Genomic DNA, 17819 nt, shown 5'->3' with positions numbered 1-17819 from the left:
GGGCAGGGGCCTCTGGAGGCTCTTCAGGAGGGCATGGCTAATATGCTCATGCCAGTACAAATTGGGAGCAGAAACCTGTGCAGGGGAAGCTCCCCAATTTGGGCACCTTAACTGTAGTTCCTTGGAGAGCAGTTAGGGTTTTAATGGGGCAGACACTTTCCCAGGCTCCTGCTGTGGGGACATGAAAAGCAGGTATTCAGGGCTCATGCCCCAGCACTTCAAAGCCAATCCTGAATGGCTTCAGAGCCATTTTTTACATTTTGCAGCTGGCTGTCCCTCTCACGGCTCTGGCAGCCAGCACTAAAAACATTTGTTGCCTTGTGATGAGGAGCTGCGTGACAGCCAACGGGCAATAAAAGTCCTGCAGCAACCCGCTGCTGTCTGTATGGATCCTTAGGCTGATTCATGCCTCTCTCTCTGGCAGCACCGGCCTGACACATCCTGCTCTTTCTGGCGTTAAGGAGAAGCCAGTCAGCAGCTTTACACTTGGAGGAAGCAGCCTGTAGAAAAATGCCTCCTGGTTCGGCTATGCTTGCAACGAGCAGTCCCGGCTACAGAGGCCAAGGGCCCATTTGGTGAGCTCTGCTGCACGGGCCGGCGTAGGGGAATGAAAGAATTGCCCCGCTTCCATGCTGTTTGGGGTTCTTCCACAGAGGGACTGATATTTCCCGTGCAGGGTTTCCTTCCCCCTTCCCGTGCAGGCAGGACAGGCAGTGTTCCACCTTGAAGGGGTCACCAAAGGGAACGGTGGCTCGTCGTCCTCTGACCCCCATCCATGTAAGGCTACTGTACTCCCTCATTTGGAGGTCATAGTGGTGGAAGACACACTTAAAAGCTTTCTTACTTATTTATATACATACTTACATAGCTACTATGAGAGCACTGAAGTATTCTTTGTTACTTCTGCTTTTTCTAGGTTTTCCATTTCATATTAACGTCCTAATGTCATGATTTCATTTTAAAGCAGACCTCTGGGAAGCGCAGATCATGGTCTGTAGATAAGTGTATGGGCTTCTGTTTGCCCAGCGGTCTCGAGTGGTGCTCTGCTGCTGTAGGCGCATAGAGACACTGAGTGTGGGGCTCATGGATGTGCAGAAAAGCCACAGCTGGTGAAAAGATAATGGCTGGTAGGCAAGGACCCAGTGATGTCTGAGCAACCCCAGGATGCTTTTAAGCCACTAGGAAGCCCTAGAAACAGTCGGATAGTGATACAAGGAAATAACCACTTTTCTTGCAAATTATTTACTTACAGCAACATATGATGAGTTCTGAACTTCGTCTAAGCATCCTGCTTGTCCAGACTTGTTTTGTGGATTCAGTGTAGCTTACCAGATAGCTTGGGGACCGGCTATGATAAGAAAGTAGCAGGTAGCCCGGGGGTATGAATTAAAAGGGCAACTCACCAATAGCAGAAGCAAAACCCTGAATGGGCACTTAGGCAAACTTACACCTGAACGAAAGGACTCAGAGATGCTATCTAGAGAGGATGATCTTGCCGATTTAGGAAGGAGACATCTGGACTTGGCTTAGCATGCCCTGAAGAAGATCAGGTGCTTCTCTCCTTGAATAATTATAATAATCACACCTATACCCCAAACTGATTGTAATAACCCAGCCCTTCCTAATGAATATGTATGTTTTGGTGTGATGAATATTTGGCTACTTGCCAGAGACGGTGTGCAAGCTTCGTGGAGAAATCCCCTTGCACCCCGGCCGGAATAAACATAACCTGCTTTAGAACTCTCTCCGAGTTGTAGCGTTTGTTTCCGCGCATCAGTAGGACTCTCTCACATGCATATGGCATCTGTACTCTGCATGCGATGTGCACGGGTAAGTCTGTGCGTGCAGGGCGCAGAGTGCCCACGACACATCTGCACATCTGGATGTTCTGAGCATCGGCCAGAGCTGTCCTCCCGGCTGGATGCTGGGCACCTGGGCTCGTGGCTTAGAATGGCACCGGGGTAACACCATGAGCTGGAGCTTTCTGCGTCTCTGCCGCTACCTCTAGCAGTCCGGCAGCTTTGTCCCCTGCTCCAAAGCCTCTTGGAACCTACACTCTCATTTCTGTTCACATTATGCAAAACAGAAGCACCTCCAGGAGCAAAGGCCTGCTGTTCTCATCAGTGCTCGCGAACTGCATGTGTCGAGGGGAAAGCCCTGCTCAGCTTCTGTGCTCGCCGTCATTTCTCACAGGCAATGGCTCCTGCTAAATCAGCCCCAAAACATTTCTCCAAACAGTGCTTAACTGCTTATATGCTTAGAAGGAAACCACATTTAGCTGCCTTTAACACCTTTCCATCTCTATTTTTATGCATTAAGATCAATTTCATGAACTTTTCTAGGTAAGAAGATTGCCATCAGCAGGAAGAATGTAGTAAATTAATTATAGATGTATGTTAAATTACTTTCATTACCACCCTCAGTTCTGGGAGGGAGTTGTGTGAGCAGGATGACTGATGAAACACTGTTTTTACATATTCCCCAGGTAATGGATATTTTTACTCAGCTGCCAGTGTTGTTTCTCAGCTCAGAGAAGCTGGAATTACACATTTCGGAAAATGGTGGTTCAATCTAAAATTAACCTCCAAACACTGCCAAACAACTGTGGCTGAGACAGACTTGCTGGAATCCAAGTTAAGGGTCTTCTACTGGCAGCCCTCAGCGATGTACAAAGATGAACTTAGGCGGGGATTCATCATCTTAACACCAAGTACATCCAAATACAAGGGAGAGGGAGTCACCTGCGTTTAGGGTGTTGTTTCTATACACTGTCAAAGACATAACTGCCGAGGCAAAAGTCAACATGAGCGGAAAGTTATTTTCCATATTCACCTTATAACAACCTTGGTGCAGGGTATTTTCTAGGGATTAATGACCAGGCCAGTTTAATGGCTCTCTGCTGAACTTCAGGCTATCAACTTTTCACAACCTATCATTAATCCCTGGAAAATATCTAGGTTCATGATAGATACGAGTGAAAAATAATGCACAGTGTGAAGGTAAGTATATTGCCAGTGTTTCATCATGTACTGGCCCTAATTGCTAACTTCAGATGCACTTCAGAATACAAGTACTCTAGCTACAGATTAGTTACACTGTAATTACAAAGCTGCTTCACAGCACTTCTATTTATATAGTGTATAATTACTATCTTTGACTGAAAGCTGAAATCATTATATTATTGTCCCTCATGTTTCATACTGGAATGCATTACACAATACTGTATTTTGAAGGAGATCTGTAACAGGTAAATCAGCGGACAAATACCTAGTGGGTAAATTAATTCAATATATTTCTAGCCACTGCACTCACAATCTTTTTTTTTAAAAAAAAAAAAACAACATACAAACAAACAAACAAAAACCCACAAAAAGAGTTTGGCGATGGTTTGCTAACAAAAAGAGAAAAAGATAAACCCGAACAGTCAGATTGTTTTTCAAAACATTGAGTTTAGTGAGAAGGACACCAGCCTTCTGGACATTTGGGATTTCCTAAACCAATCCATTGACTGAGGTCTGCAGATGAGGCACATCTTTAGAGGGGTGATGGTTCCTCCTTGTAGACCTCTGTTTTTAAACATCATAATACAGATGACGTTTGCACTCCATGCAGGAGAAGGCCCACGTGGCTGTAGCCCACCCTTTGAGCAGCAGAGACATTTTACTTCTGGTCTTAATTAATCAGCACAGTCTTCATTAATTTCTTGAATGAGGTATGAGGACTCATTCATCGACCTCATATCAAGCCACTAGCACTGTTGTCCAACAGACTTTTGACAGACTATCTGGAGAACAAATCTCATGAAGAAGCGCATATGCTCAAAAACTCTTTCCACATAAATACAATCTCAGGGTTAAGTTGACTTTTGGGAGTTATACTAAGAGATATGAAGAAAAAAAAATAAAAAAAGGAAAAGTCCAAAGAAATATGAAATATGAATCATCATACATCATATCCAAGATCTTGAGCTGTGAACAAACTTTATTACGTGGGTTGTCCTGCCTGGAAGAGTGGAAAGGAGAGCCCAGCCATGGAGAAGAAGTTCTGTGGCTTCCTCAGTCCCCGGACATGGTCTGGGGCCAGAGTCAGCACTGAAAGGAGCTCCCTTCTTGCTTCACATTGCAATGGCACCTGGCTAGGACCCACCTGGCACCATCAAAGATGCTTTGAGAATCCCTCTTTCCACCAGATTTGAGTGACTCACAGTCTTTTAACACATCAATCCTGGCATCCCTGGGGAATTCAGCCCCTGTGTGCAAGGCTTTAGCCTGTGGATTTTCCCTCCGATCTGTTGGAGCAAAGCTGGGACGTGGGTGTGTGCATGTGCACACGAGGTAGGGACTATCTCGGAGGTCTGAAGCACGTCAGAGAGATTTTCTTCCCCACACTGCCTCTGCAGGAGCAGGCCTGCTGTGGTTTCTGTTAGACTTGTAGAAGTGCCAAACAAGCCCCATAGTCTGCTGGGAGAATAATTAGGCTTGGCAAGTTTGCCCAACAAGCACTTCTTAGACGTAGTATTAAGGGGTGATGGGTAGTCTGTGGTTTTTTCACTTAATAATGCATGGATCCTCCTAGATATCCTCAGGATATCTCTCTCTGGATTTATGTTTTCTGATCAGATGGCATAACTAATGGACGGGACTGATTACAAACTGATTAAAAACTACTTAAAAATCTCATCTGTCTAGAAAAAGAAAGCCAAGGCCTGTAGTACGAGGGAAGTGCTTGTCCCTATTTCATTTCAGTTGTACCAGTTCATCTGTCACTAGCAGCAGGTGCCGAACGACCCTGCTTTACACATCAAAGGGAATCCAGGATACATAAGGAATCCAACGTGTCTGAGTTTAGTCAGAGTTAGACATTGAAGCTGACATTTTCAGTGAATGGTTATCTTCCCCTCCTCAGAAGCTGATGGATTTGATCAGGAAAGCGTAGAAGCACGCTCTTGTTTGATGCTTATCCAACACAGCAGTGTTCCTACAGAAGATGGGAACTTCTTCATGCGCCTCATTTTGTTGGGACATCTTTGCACTGAGCAGACAGAGGTCTAAAAACTCAGGCAAGCCTAAGAGAAGTCCGTGTTTCTCTGTGTTGCTTTTCCCATGCATTTAGTCTGGTGTGAAAAATGACAAATTCATGAGCTGGGGAGCTGGTAGTGGAAAATGGACCATTCGGAGATGATCACGGTGTGATGATGGGCAGTACCAGCTGAGGCAGCTTGGCAGTACCATTAGAACTATCAGATGGTTAGTCTGAATTCAGACTTTGGCTCCTAGGGGCACAGTGCAGGACTCTGACCTGTGAGTACACTGAGGACATCCTTTCCATCATAAGATACTTCTTATCTGCCTTTGTAGCAATAGATATATATCCTTATCCCTCCTAAAATCTGCATGTATGCCTTAAGAAGACAGACATAAACCAGATCTGTGTTCATCAAAAGGCTTTAAACTCTATGCTGGCCTGCTGGGACTGCCTCTAGCCTGTGCCACAGCATTGGTTGGGAAACACTAATTCAGCTAAATGCCAGCTTCTGGTGTGATTTTAACAAGTCTTTGCAGAGAAGCATTTTCTGCAGTGCTGGGCATGCAGTCTCTGAAGAGAGGGTCCTTTGCAGTGTTCAGTTTACAAAAAGATAGCTGACTGGGACAGCCATGGACAGTTATGGCCAAATCTCTCACTGAGTTACCTTTTTTTTTTTTTTTTTTTTTTTTTTTTTGAACACTGGGAGGGACTGTTCTATTTGGAGGGCACAAACCTTGGTGTCTGTGCTAGACTGTCCGTGAATTCCCCGGTTCCTGCTGCAAGCGATATGGTGCTGCTCCTCTGAAGCTTTCCCTCTCTGTTTTGCACTGTAACAGGTTTCTTAGGCTGTCCAGCAAAATTGAATCTTGAATTTCTGACTAAAATATAATCTACAACTCTTAAATGACTTTGTAATGTCTCCAAAATGTTGGAATAGGAGAAAACACCTTTTAAAAAGTATAAAAGCAGCACACTATGACAGCCAAATGCAATGTAAAGTGTGTGTGTGTGAATAAGGTGGTTTAAAAAGAGAAAAGAAAGGGAAGTCAATAGAGGAAGCATCTTCAGTCCAAATTAATCAGTAATACCAAACTTGAAGAGGTGTAGAGTATGTTTTAGAAAGCACTAACATATAAACAAATAAATACTAAAAAAAGAAATATTATTTTAAAATATCACTCAAATGTATGCTTTTTTTGAGGGAGGAGACATATAATTTTTCCCTTGCATAAATATCCTCCCTAACTGATCGATTGATGGGCTAAGAGCTTGGGTACCCTACACCATGTAGGCTTCTGTTTAAGCCTCCAGAAACCTGCACTGTCAAATATGTGGAGGTTCACCCTCTGCAGACACATCGAAGTTGCAGGCACAAATGTCACGGCAGGGTCACACCTTGGCAGATGCTTGGCTCTGCGGGCCAATGGGTTGTGCGTTTTGTTCAAGGGAATTATGTGATGCCATTACCTCTGATAGCAGGGTCTTGACCGTGGTGACATAGAAGATCCCATTTACCTCTAATATTCTTTTTTTTTTTGTGTGTGTCAGAATGTAAATGAGCCTCTCTCCAAACACAAACAAAAGCACAGCAATACTTTAGTGAGTGCCAAAGCAGATGGCAAATCAAGTCTTCGTTTCTGAGCTGCACTGCCATTATGGGAAGCTTTGCTGACAGTTATGAATGTCACTCATCAAAACACCCTCACATGGTTCTGATAAGTCTAAATAGTACTATTTTATAGTCAATGTCACTGTCACTGCAGAGGGCATGAAAGTCGTCTTCTAAATTCATTCCTCAATGCAATCTGAATGCGCCTGTATTGTCTACCACGCGTTTTCTGAAGGCAGCCAAATAAATTTGGCGTCAACTGCCACGGGAACTGTCCTTTTGAATAATCTCTTGTGTTGTCTAAAATGATTGCATATTTCAAATATATAGGTTGGCACTTCATTTTTTTTTTTTTTGTTTGCTTGCTGGCTTGCTTGTTTTTAACACAGTTACTACCAAGTTACTTCTCATTCGTGGTTCCAGACTTCTCTGGTCTTCTCATGAGTTTTGTACTTTGTGGACATGGTTTATTTTTTTTAATTAAAAGGAGGACAATTCTATGGTGCTCTATTTCTCCACATATTGCCAGTGAACATCCTTCCTCTTCGCAGCCATGAGCTCCTCTGTGTGCTGAATGTGAAGGACTGCCCAGAGCAGCATAAAGACACACCAGTGATGGTTGCGAGCAGCCTCCTGCGCTCACTGCACAAAAGAGCCTGGTTTTACACTCTGTTCCTTAAGTGCTGGATGCTGGTGTCCTCTTGGCTATCACCCCGCTGAAGGCTTCCATTAACAGTATAAAATAAAAAGCACCAAAGCTCTTCTTTGTGATGAGCTCAAATCTACAGCTGACCTTGCAGAGCTGTGTCCCCCAGCCTTGCTCATCAGTCCTGCTCCCAGGGAAATCCAAGTTACTCCTTTCCCAGGCCAAGACTAGGCTATGTGTGGCAAAGCAGCACCTGGCACAATGCGTGTTGGCAGAAAATGTCCCCTTCTAGTAGCATGACACTCCAGCACGTGGCACAGTCACTGCTTTATCATTCTGTTAAAAAGGAAGCTAGGAAGGTGTACAAATTTTGCCACTTCAAGTAAGCATTAAAATATTTTAATTCCTCCTCTATGCCTTTACATTTGGAATTGAGGGGAACTATAAATAAGAAATGAGTGTGTGGGATAAATCTAAACCCAATCAGTGGTACTTGTCACGGCTCCCCTGAAACACCACTCGTGCCTCACCAGCAGAACACGTCTGAAGGGGAGTGCTGTGGCGTTGCCTGTTGGCTTCTGTTATGGTTGTTGGGAGTGATGGTTCAGCATCAAAATCAGGCTCTGTAGAAGTTCAAGCAACCTTGGAAACAATGGCCAATTGTTTCTGATAAGGTCACAAGCTAATGAAATACAAAAGATGTCTAACAATGGCACCCCGGTGAAAGTGTTAGCAATCATCCTTTCACGTCTGATATCCCAGATATGCCCCATGTGCCTAGTACATTTGTTTACGGTACAACACTCACATCTCTTGACTTTACACAGGTGCTTTCCAGACTTAAGCATATATGTAAATATGAATATTTTGTTCAATTTGTCACACAAATTACTAAATTAGATGCACAGGCAGCTTCTACTCTTTCACGAGAGCTTTTTCTAATGGATATTTCATATTGCACAAGTAATTTTTAATAACTTAAGATGTTAGGAAAGTTTGAGTTTTCCAAGCCTGGATTATAGCTTGAGTCTGCAAGGTGTTGACTTCATGGGATTTGACTCAGTTAAGTATCTCTAGGACTACTTATATGCTTAGAAGTACAGTTATTTGGCATTGTTTTGCTGCAATGATTAGTGAAATGTCTGAACCTACAGAGGGGGCAGGAGGCAGGGTAACAGGGAAGAGGCAGGCCACCTGCCACTGAAAACCAGCTATAATTGCCAAATTTGTATTAAAACAGTCTGGCTTCCTACGTGATGGAAATAGTGCCATAATCTGAATGACAGTATATGTTTCTATGACAGGAGGTTGAGTAGGTTAAATGAAGTGGCTACTTAATTTTAGAAGACTTCTGAAGCCTCAAAGAACTACTTATCCAATGTAGCACTTTTTGCCCTCAGGGACAGGTTAACAAAGGTGTCTCTCTTCCAGAGGATTTTCACAGATAGCTGAACAGAAAGCCCTTTTATTGAAAATGTTATCTGTATTAAAAAAACAATTTAATGATCTAAAAGGCTTGCTTTGGCTTTCTGCTAGACAAAAAGCCTTAGCATCAGCTCCTGCAGTAAGGACAGCTGGGGATCTGGGTCATTGGTCATAAAATTAATTGATCCAACCTGGTGGGAAGATATGAAAATTGTCTTGTCTGATCCTTGCCACATCATTCTCAGCTGCTTTCAGACTCATGGGCCCACAGAACTGGAGGTGTGAGTCAGGCTGGCCCAGATCACTGAAAATGTCAAAGAAACTGTGGCAAGGAGCTCCCCGCAGTGCTCCTGGAATCAGAGGCTACGACCAAGAGCTGTATTGCCACGTACATGGAGCCAGGCTAGAAACCCTGTAAGGATAAACTCCTTACTGAACAGAAAGGCAGCATTACCCTACAGATCACAGCAGGCAAATGTAAACTCATTTCATTCTTTTTTTAAAGTTTTATTCAGTATATGAAAGCTTTTAGAAGGCATATTGGAAAATGTTCAGGACCTTCTATCAATGCCTTTTTTACTGAAATACAATAGATATATTTGACAGAAATAATGAGTATTAAAACCACAACAAGGCCTAAGTATATGGTATAGATTTTGTTTTTCAGAGAAAGTATAAAATACTACATAAGGATAAAATTTAAGTCCTACTGAACTCAATGGCCAAAGACCATTATTCTTTAGTGGAACAAAAGGCTTCACAGAGAAGGTTTCGTACAAGAAGGTAGAAGTGATGGAAATTTAAGCATATAGTGTATTTACGAAAGTATTTTTACAAGACATTCTTCATATTGTGTGCACAACTGATAATTAAATACAGTTCTTCAGTGACAAAGTCATGAAAAAATACTATCTCATCACATAAAGGTACCATTGAATAAGGATTGGACTTTGGACTGGTGTTACCCTTGGATTTGGGTGATCTGCCTGAAAAGTCCTTGTTTTTATCTACTCACGTGGAGCTAAATCCACAAAAGGCTGATGATTCAACTACATGATGCCATGCTCAGCATCCATGGCTCTTGGGCAACAGCTGCTTATTATAAAATACATCAGTGCTTGGTCCAGGTCTTCCCAGTTCAAAATTATCCCCACTGGATGAGAGCCTCCTACGTGGCCTCAGCTCCAGCTCTGCATCACTGACCTCGGAAGCTTTATTTCATGCAACGGGATGGCATGAGGCCACCAGGTACTGAAGTGCTAGCAACAGGGTGGTGCCTGACCCAGCCCAAACAAGGGGCAGGCTGCTGTGTTTGGACTCCCTCCAGGATGGATGGAACTTAACCGTGTTAAAAAAAAATATGGCACAAGGTCACAGCTCTAAGACAGTCTTTAACATCATTAATCCTGAGTATTACGAAGCACAAAGTAACCAGGCTGCACTGCAGAGAGGGCTGTGGTTTAATGCGTGACTATCCATGGTATTTCTTATTTTCTAGCAGGGGGATACCTGTGCTCAGCAGGGCTTTCAGGCACCTAACTCACAGCAGTGGATCCCATTTCAGCTCTGGCATGCCTAAGCTTTATTCACTGATGCGATGATACTCACAGCTCCTCTGTGCTTCAGTTCTTCATTTGTACAATTAATTACTAGTAAGAACACTTACTGCCTCACTGGGGTATTGTAAAGAAAAAGCACGCTAAAAATGGTAAGGCACTCAGATATTGGATAATCAGGACTTTGTAACCTTCTAGGGAAAATTTTAAAAGAGTTTGCACTGTTTGAATGTAGATCAAAATTTAAGCCTTTTAAGACTGAATTTCTGCCCTGCACAGACAGGGGACCTGGAGGAAGGACTCCTGTAGCATGTCAGCCTTGTGCTGGCCCCCTGCATAACGTCACCTTTCTCAAGGCATTTTGGTAAATGCAGAGGTCCCTGAGAAAGTCTCTGGTCAAGCCATGATGAGCCACCCCAAGTTAGTTCTTTCCTAGCATGCCACAAGGCCAGGCTGCCACTTCACACACGGGCATGTACAGCCCTTGTTCTGTCAAAGCAGCAGTCTCATGCTGTATTTAAGATGCGTGTAAAGTCCATTTTACATTTCCATGAAATAGAGGTGCAAGGCACAGTGCAGCTGCCAGTGGAAGGCAGCACCAAATCCCTGGGATAATTCTGACACTGCAAAGAGAATTGAAGAGTTTTGACTGTATGGCAAGAAGACCCAGCCACCACAGTACTCAATGCAAAGCCTGTTCAGGCTGCTGGAAGGGCTCTGCATTGACTCTGGTGGCCGCTGGCCTTTTCACAGAGTAAATCTGTAGTACAGGGAATAAAAGGGGGATGTCAGTTACATCCTTACTCAGCCCCTCTGGGAAACGGGAAATACCTAAAGAAAAATGTTGCAGGACCTTTGGTACGCAAATGATACCGCACTGTGTCCCAGCACTTTATAAGAAACCAGACTTGTTTCTGTTCTAGTCTTCTCCTACAACAAAGAAGAGGATGCACATGCCAGAGCACAGAGTAAAATTTAAAAACCTAGTGTGATTTCACAGCTGGTGTCCACTTAAGCAACCCAGAAGCGATTTCCCGTTCAGCCCATGAGAACAGGTTTAAACTTCATTTGTGCCGTTCACTTCCTTCTTTAGTCCTTCTCGTTCCTCTCTCAAAGGTTCCAGCTCAGGCCCATCCTGTGCAGTTTCTTTGTTCCAGTTATTTTTGCCTTCATTTTCTGTCCTTACAGGATCCTCTTTTGGATCCCCTTTTACCTTTCTTTCCTTCTCCTCCTTGGCAAGCATACGATAATTATAATAATTCATGATGAACAGGAAGGTTCCTGCCAGGACCATCACAGCTCCACATTTAATGAACATATATTTATAGTCCCCAAAGGTATCGATAAGAGTTCCTGTAAAACATATAATTTTAAAAAAAAAAAAAAAAAAAGAAACTTACAGGTGAAGGCAAGAATATTGTGTTTTGAGATCCTAAATATAAAAGGACACCCTTGTGGCTTTAGAATAAAATAAGACATTCTCTGGACTTCTGATCTCTTCCACAAATACTCTGAGCCTGCAAATATTTCACACGTTCCACTATATAGGCTGTGGGTAGTTAACGGTGATACAGGTAGCATTAGGGATAATTTGTAAATTAGGTAGAAGGGGACAGAGAACCTACATTGGGAAGTCCGGACTTTTGAGGCACACCTATATTTTCCACGCAGAATCTAAGTCCTCTGACCACAGAGTCTGTGAACAGCCTTTCCATTGACTCCAGTGATCACCCACAAGGATGTCTGTGTGACTCCGTAGTCCTCAGGCTGCCAGCAAAGCAGCAGCCTTTGGGAAGAGCTTCATGAGGAGGCACCTGGCCACTGGATATCATCTCAGACTCTTGACAAAGACCCTCCAACTTATTTCACCACGGGTCGTTCCCCAGCATTACAGAGGACTCAGCTTTTGGTCACAGCTGCCCTTTCTGCATTTATACTCATGATCTAAAGATGAAAGGGCACTGCGTGGAACTGGAAAACATTAGTTCCAGGGAAAGCAAAGATGATGCTGTCAATGTCAGATAATTTCAATGCCAAGACAAATGTGACAGGTTCCTCTCAAAGGTTAATGCCTCTGCTACAGAGTTACAGAGTAATTGAAGGGAGATGGCTTAATTGAAATGTCAGTGTTCTCCATTATGTCAAAATGTAATGCAAATCTTATTGGGATTATGATCCTGAGCATTAATTCCCATTTACTGGTGCAACACAGACCATTCTTAACATCCCAAATCCTAATTAAAGTAACACCCACTCCTAACCTGGCCTTCAGAGTACAGACAGTCCTCCTTGAAACTGGCCCATCATCCGTTAGCTCTCTGACTGTCTGGAGTATGTTCTCCTCCTTAGAAACAGGGACCTTTAATTACTTCCTGACTGACCCCTAATGTTGAAAAGCTGATGATTAATTATCCAACTGTATTACACTAACAAGGGATTTTATGTTCACCAAATAGATTTCTTGATCACAAAATTATTAATTTTTAACTGGTTTTGGTCAATGGTTCGTCCTGATTCATTCCTAGATGTCTTGGTACACCATTTTCAACGCACTGTGTTTTTCATGTTACTGGTGAGACATCAACCAAATGCTAATTGCAACAATTTTCCTTTTCTGCTAATCAGGATGACCTAGAGGTCTCCTAAATAGGTTTCAATGAGAGTTTTAATGAGTAGAGTATTGGAAAATTCAACAGTAGGATAGTCTTGCTTCTTTTCCTTTGAGAATAAGATAAAGTCATAAAACACACTGGGAACAATTTACTTAGTTCATTAAAGCAGAACACTGCAGCAGGTTATTAAAATGCCAAAGAACCAATAAATTTGCTGCTTATTAAAATGGTGGGGAAAACCCTACAAAACTAATATTACTGTTTATTACATAGAACTGTTTAGCCTCATTAGCAGTCTCTGGTCATTAACTTAATCTTCCACACAGAAAATTTTATAATTCAGAAAACGGTCATTTTAAAATTGTATTTTCTTTTGTTTGCCATTAATTAAATAATGAATCTCTAAGGCAGCAAGAGGATACAGCTGCTTCTGTCACACCGTATGAGCTACATGGCAATACGAAGGATTAAATGGCTCTGCAATACTTGTCGTACAGACTATCAGCCAGATCTCAGTTTTGAATCCAGGAAATGGGTTTAAACTGCCTTCTTTCTGTGCATTCTTTACATTTATCACGATACTGTCACATCAAAAGAAGCAGCAGAGTTTAGTGTTTATACATCCAAACACAGACAGCACACACAACCCAATTAAATATTTTAGCACACTTAGAGGTGACCAGTTTCCAAACCAGTTATTCAAGCTTGCGTATAGGTGAAATGCAAATTGCAGGACAGGGCACATAGACAGGATGGCGTCTGTGCGCTGAGAGGATGTCACCTATAAAGTCATTTAATTCATAGCTGACTCAGATTTGATAAGGACTGCACTTGAGCCAAATGCCAGATACAAGTATGGGGTCTTCAGACATGGTGTGTTCCTTGTAGAAAAAGAAGTGAGCACATGCTAATAGAGACAAAGAAGATGAGGCTGTTAAAATCCGAGATCACTGCTCCTGCCTACCTTCAGATGACTGTAAGCCCTGCTGGAGGTTCAGTATTGTCAGCATGGACCTCTGAGGGTCTCTGCCTTTCAAACTATGCCGTCCAAAATAAACCTTTTACTTTCAGAACAGCCTTAAATCTATCAGATGCAGTAAGATGACTGAAATGCACAAGTGGAAGTACTCAGAGCCTCGGCGACAAATAGCAAGGCTTAGGTTTGAGTCAACAAGAGGATTTCATAGAACTCTTTGTGTTTTACAGGGCTTAAATTGTGGTGGGCTCCAGCCTTTTGCAACAGCAGGAATCTCCAGGAGTTGTCTAAAGTGCAAGATTCTTAGGGATGTAGAAAGTTCAAGTTCAGTTCATGTGTTTGACAGGATCAGGGATGAAAAGACCACTCTCCAAACTGTTGACATCAAATGGAGGACCAGACAGAAAGGAGTAAAGAGGAAATGCTGGAGAAGATATCTAGGACTTGCCTTCCCTGTCCAATTACTGGTGGAAAACGGTTGGTAGGAAGCAGAGAAAACACATTTAGAACCACTTCTTACAAACTGTACTTGCAACAGTCTAAATAAAAGTGACAACCCAGTGGAAGCAGAGGAAGAACATACACTCACCTCCAATAGGTGGTCCCAGCAATATTGTACAGCACTCTGCAATGGTGACCAGGCCAACAGCGCTTGTAAAGCGGGCGGCTCCCACGAGGTCCATAAGCGTTTCGAAGAGCATGGCACAAACCATGCCAAAAGCCAAGCCAAAAAAGATGGAGTAGACAACGAGCCCTGTGTAGCCAGAAGCCAGCGGGCACAGAAGGTGGCAGGTGCCATTGAAAGCAATGGAGAAGCTGAAAAAGTATTGAATCCGCGGCCTCACCCACTTGCTGTTTGCAATGATGCCAGTGGTAGGTCGGGCAATCATGTCCACGATGGCAAGGATTGAAAGGAGGAAAGCAGCTGAATATTCATCAATGCCAATGTGCTTTGCGTAGGGTGCCAGAAAAACAATAGGGGCAAAAAACCCCAGGAACATGAGCACATTTCCAATCAGGTAAATTAAGAACCCTCTGTGCTTAAAGAGGGAAAAATCGAGGTACTGGTTGATTTTTTCACAACAGTCCTTTCCCCCTTCCTCTTCTGTTTTGTTCTCCATGGGGACATCTGTGGGACTGCTCATTTCCATGGCATCTTCAGTGACCTCTTCTTTCAGAGCACCCTTCCCTTCCTCAGTCATCTGGGTTTTGACTGATACTGTGGCTGGCCCGATTGGTCTGAAGAGTGCTCCTGCCACACAGCAGTTTAATAAAATTGCCCCAAGAATTAAAAAGCTGCCTCTCCAACCAAAATTGTCAAAAAGGAACTGGTTGAGAGGAGCCAGAGTGCAAAGCATCACAGGGCTCCCTGCCATAGCAAGGCCATTTGCGATAGGTCTCCTCTTCAAAAAGTATTTCCCTATGATTATCACTGATGGCTGGAGGTTGAGAGCAAGGCCGAATCCTGGAACGGAGAAAAACAGTTGTGATGATACACAAAGGAAGATTTGAGACCCATTTATTCTGAGCTCGTTGTTTAAGGCAAATTCATGGACAATTGGTCCACTGGTGGGTCTTCAATATGATAGTCTGGATGCAAACTTTGCTCAAGATATCCCTGAGCTTCTGGCTGCCACATTTGAGTAACTAGACCCCAAAAAGACACTTTCAGTCAGAGAACGTCTCTTCCTTTTGCTCTGCAAATCTCTTTGGCGGCGAACCTAGCACAAAGAGTTTGCTGCAGAATAAATTGAAACTACACCCTCGATGAATGCTGGCTGGTCTCGTCCAGACACAGCAGCTTTGTTGGAGGAGAGGATGAATCTATTTTAAAAAAATGACAACTCCCAGTTTGAGGAAGGTTGTTCTGGCTTAGACAGGGCTAACCACCAAAGCACATCCTTCTCACATGCAGTGGGGGCTGGCTCCCCCTTCCACGGGCGGTGAGCACCCAACACTGCTGCCGGGCAGACAGACCTGCACAGAAAATAACATCACCCTTCTCAACCGCTACTAATTTGGTGCTGTGAGCAATTCAGGTCTGATGCAAAAGATTAGGAGGTCTGCAAGTACACAGCAAAACAGCTACTGAGGATGCTAATTAAACAGGACCCTAGAGTGTTTCTTTTAATTAAAATTTATTTTTATTGGTTTTAGATATATAAATGGTATTATAAATCTGCATTGCTAATTCAGTTAGCCAGCTTCTCTTGCGCAGGTGAAAGCTGAAGGCAGACATACGGAATGCTGTGATGGTCTCAGCCGTCTGTGGCTCTGAGAGCACTAGCATATAATAATCTCTTCTTCTCAAACATTTCTATGGTGCACAGTATTTCCTTAAAAAGTTAAATTTTCAGAACTCCATCAAAATGACATTTAAAAATCATGCCACATACTTTCCACCCTATCATCCAGGAAAGAATGAGCCACATTAGAACAAAGCAAAATGTAATCCTTGAAGTGATTATATCAGAGAACATGAATCCTGAAAATAGGGTCATGCAGATTTTTTCTTGTTCATTAGTCTATATAATTAGTTTGTTTAACTGTGCAGTACATAATTAGGCATATTGCTTTACAGAAGAGAATTTAGAAAGGTCAAGGTCCTCAAAATTAATTAAGGAACACTATCATTAGTCGCTGATTAGAATCCAACCGATGCAGCAGAATTCAACTGATGTTGAACAAAATTGTGATTTTTGCCAAGTCTAAGATTTATTTTTTTAAAAAAATTTCTTGGAAGTTTACAACATTAAAAATAAATTGCAATGACAACATATAAAAATTAGCCTAATATGAAACACATTCTCGGCATGAAGTTTTCTAGATAGTTTGTGTATTTGGTAGGGCACGTCTTTGGGAAGTACAACCTGCTCATAATGCATAAGGGGCCAAATTCATCCCCATGAGAGGGCTGACCTGAGAACTATGGAGGCAAAACTCAGCCTTGGTTAGAGAACAATCTTGACAGCACTCAAATATAGGAATGTGTCTTCTTTCAGCCGAGAAGCTGTAACACAGTGGATTAGACTTTAACTCCGTATTTCCCAGGCTGGTGGGCAAGGGCAGAAATTGGTCCATTGTTTCCACAGAATTATTTTTGTTAGGGACCTACCACACGCCGTGCAGAGAAGGAAAATCAGACTGTATGCCAGCTACCCACTTAAACAATAATCAACTCAAATTTTTTATTATGGGAACATTAATTTGCCAGTCAGACAAATCTAATTTAATATTACCTCATGCTCTTCCCATTAATTAAATCTGGAGAGTTTCAAATTGACTGACTGGAATTTCAATTTACTTTAAGCTTTTGGCTGACTTTAGTTGGAAATATTTATATCCATTTTATTCCAGTTTTCAGAAACTACAACAGCTTTTCCATGGTTGAAATTGTTACTTAAATAACCACATTTTCTCCCCAGGGATATGACAAGAGGCCTATCGGTGGTGTTGCGTGAACAGAAGGAAGCCTGTGCCAGAACGAGTACCCTTCCCTAGATTAAATACATCTCCCTCAAAGGAAGTAAGTGGTGCTACAGGAGTCAACTGTGTAGTTATTGATCTTGTTCTTACTTTATTAGCAAGTGAAGATCCCACCAGGTGTTTCAATGCTCAGTATTTACAGCTGAGGCAAAAATTCTAGTCTTACTAGTCAACACGCTTCACCCTAGATCCCAATTTAGTTCATAACAGTCTAATTGGTACAGATTGGACCAAATTCTGACCAGTTGTTATTGCCTTGTATTTAGCTTTGAAATTTGCTGCTTCTACCTCGACTTGAAGAAGAGGTTGCATGTCTAAACACCTATTTAATGCATCCAAGCTGGCATCTATCCAGATCGACAGCTTGCAAACCCCATTTCTTTTTCTAAGCGCTATAGGGAAACAAGTGAGGAAGAGAACACGGGTTTTACAGCGTACACAAAGTGCCTCGTGCAGCCCACAGCTCGGTGCCATCAAGGACAGA

The 17819-nt window shown here is 42.7% G+C and overlaps 1 protein-coding gene across 1 annotated transcript in view; it reads right to left on the bottom strand.

Moving 5' to 3' along the window:
• Positions 1–9314: 9314 nt before the first annotated feature.
• The window catches only part of LOC113484869 (monocarboxylate transporter 2-like), a 44138-nt gene continuing 35633 nt past the window's right edge, over positions 9315–17819 (bottom strand). The window contains exons 5-6 of the mRNA XM_026857551.1: positions 14439–15314; positions 9315–11614 (exon numbers count right to left, since the gene is read on the bottom strand). Of these exons, the coding sequence (XP_026713352.1) occupies positions 11319–11614; positions 14439–15314 (1172 nt within the window). The 3' untranslated portion in view covers positions 9315–11318. The remainder of the gene's footprint in view (positions 11615–14438; positions 15315–17819) is intronic.

This window comes from Athene cunicularia (assembly GCF_003259725.1).
Source record: "Athene cunicularia isolate RWA chromosome 12 unlocalized genomic scaffold, athCun1 chr12_part1, whole genome shotgun sequence".
In the NCBI taxonomy this organism is placed as follows: Eukaryota; Metazoa; Chordata; class Aves; order Strigiformes; family Strigidae; genus Athene; species Athene cunicularia.
The sequence above is the reverse complement of the archived record's forward strand: the minus strand, read 5'-3'. Positions and strand labels throughout refer to the sequence as shown.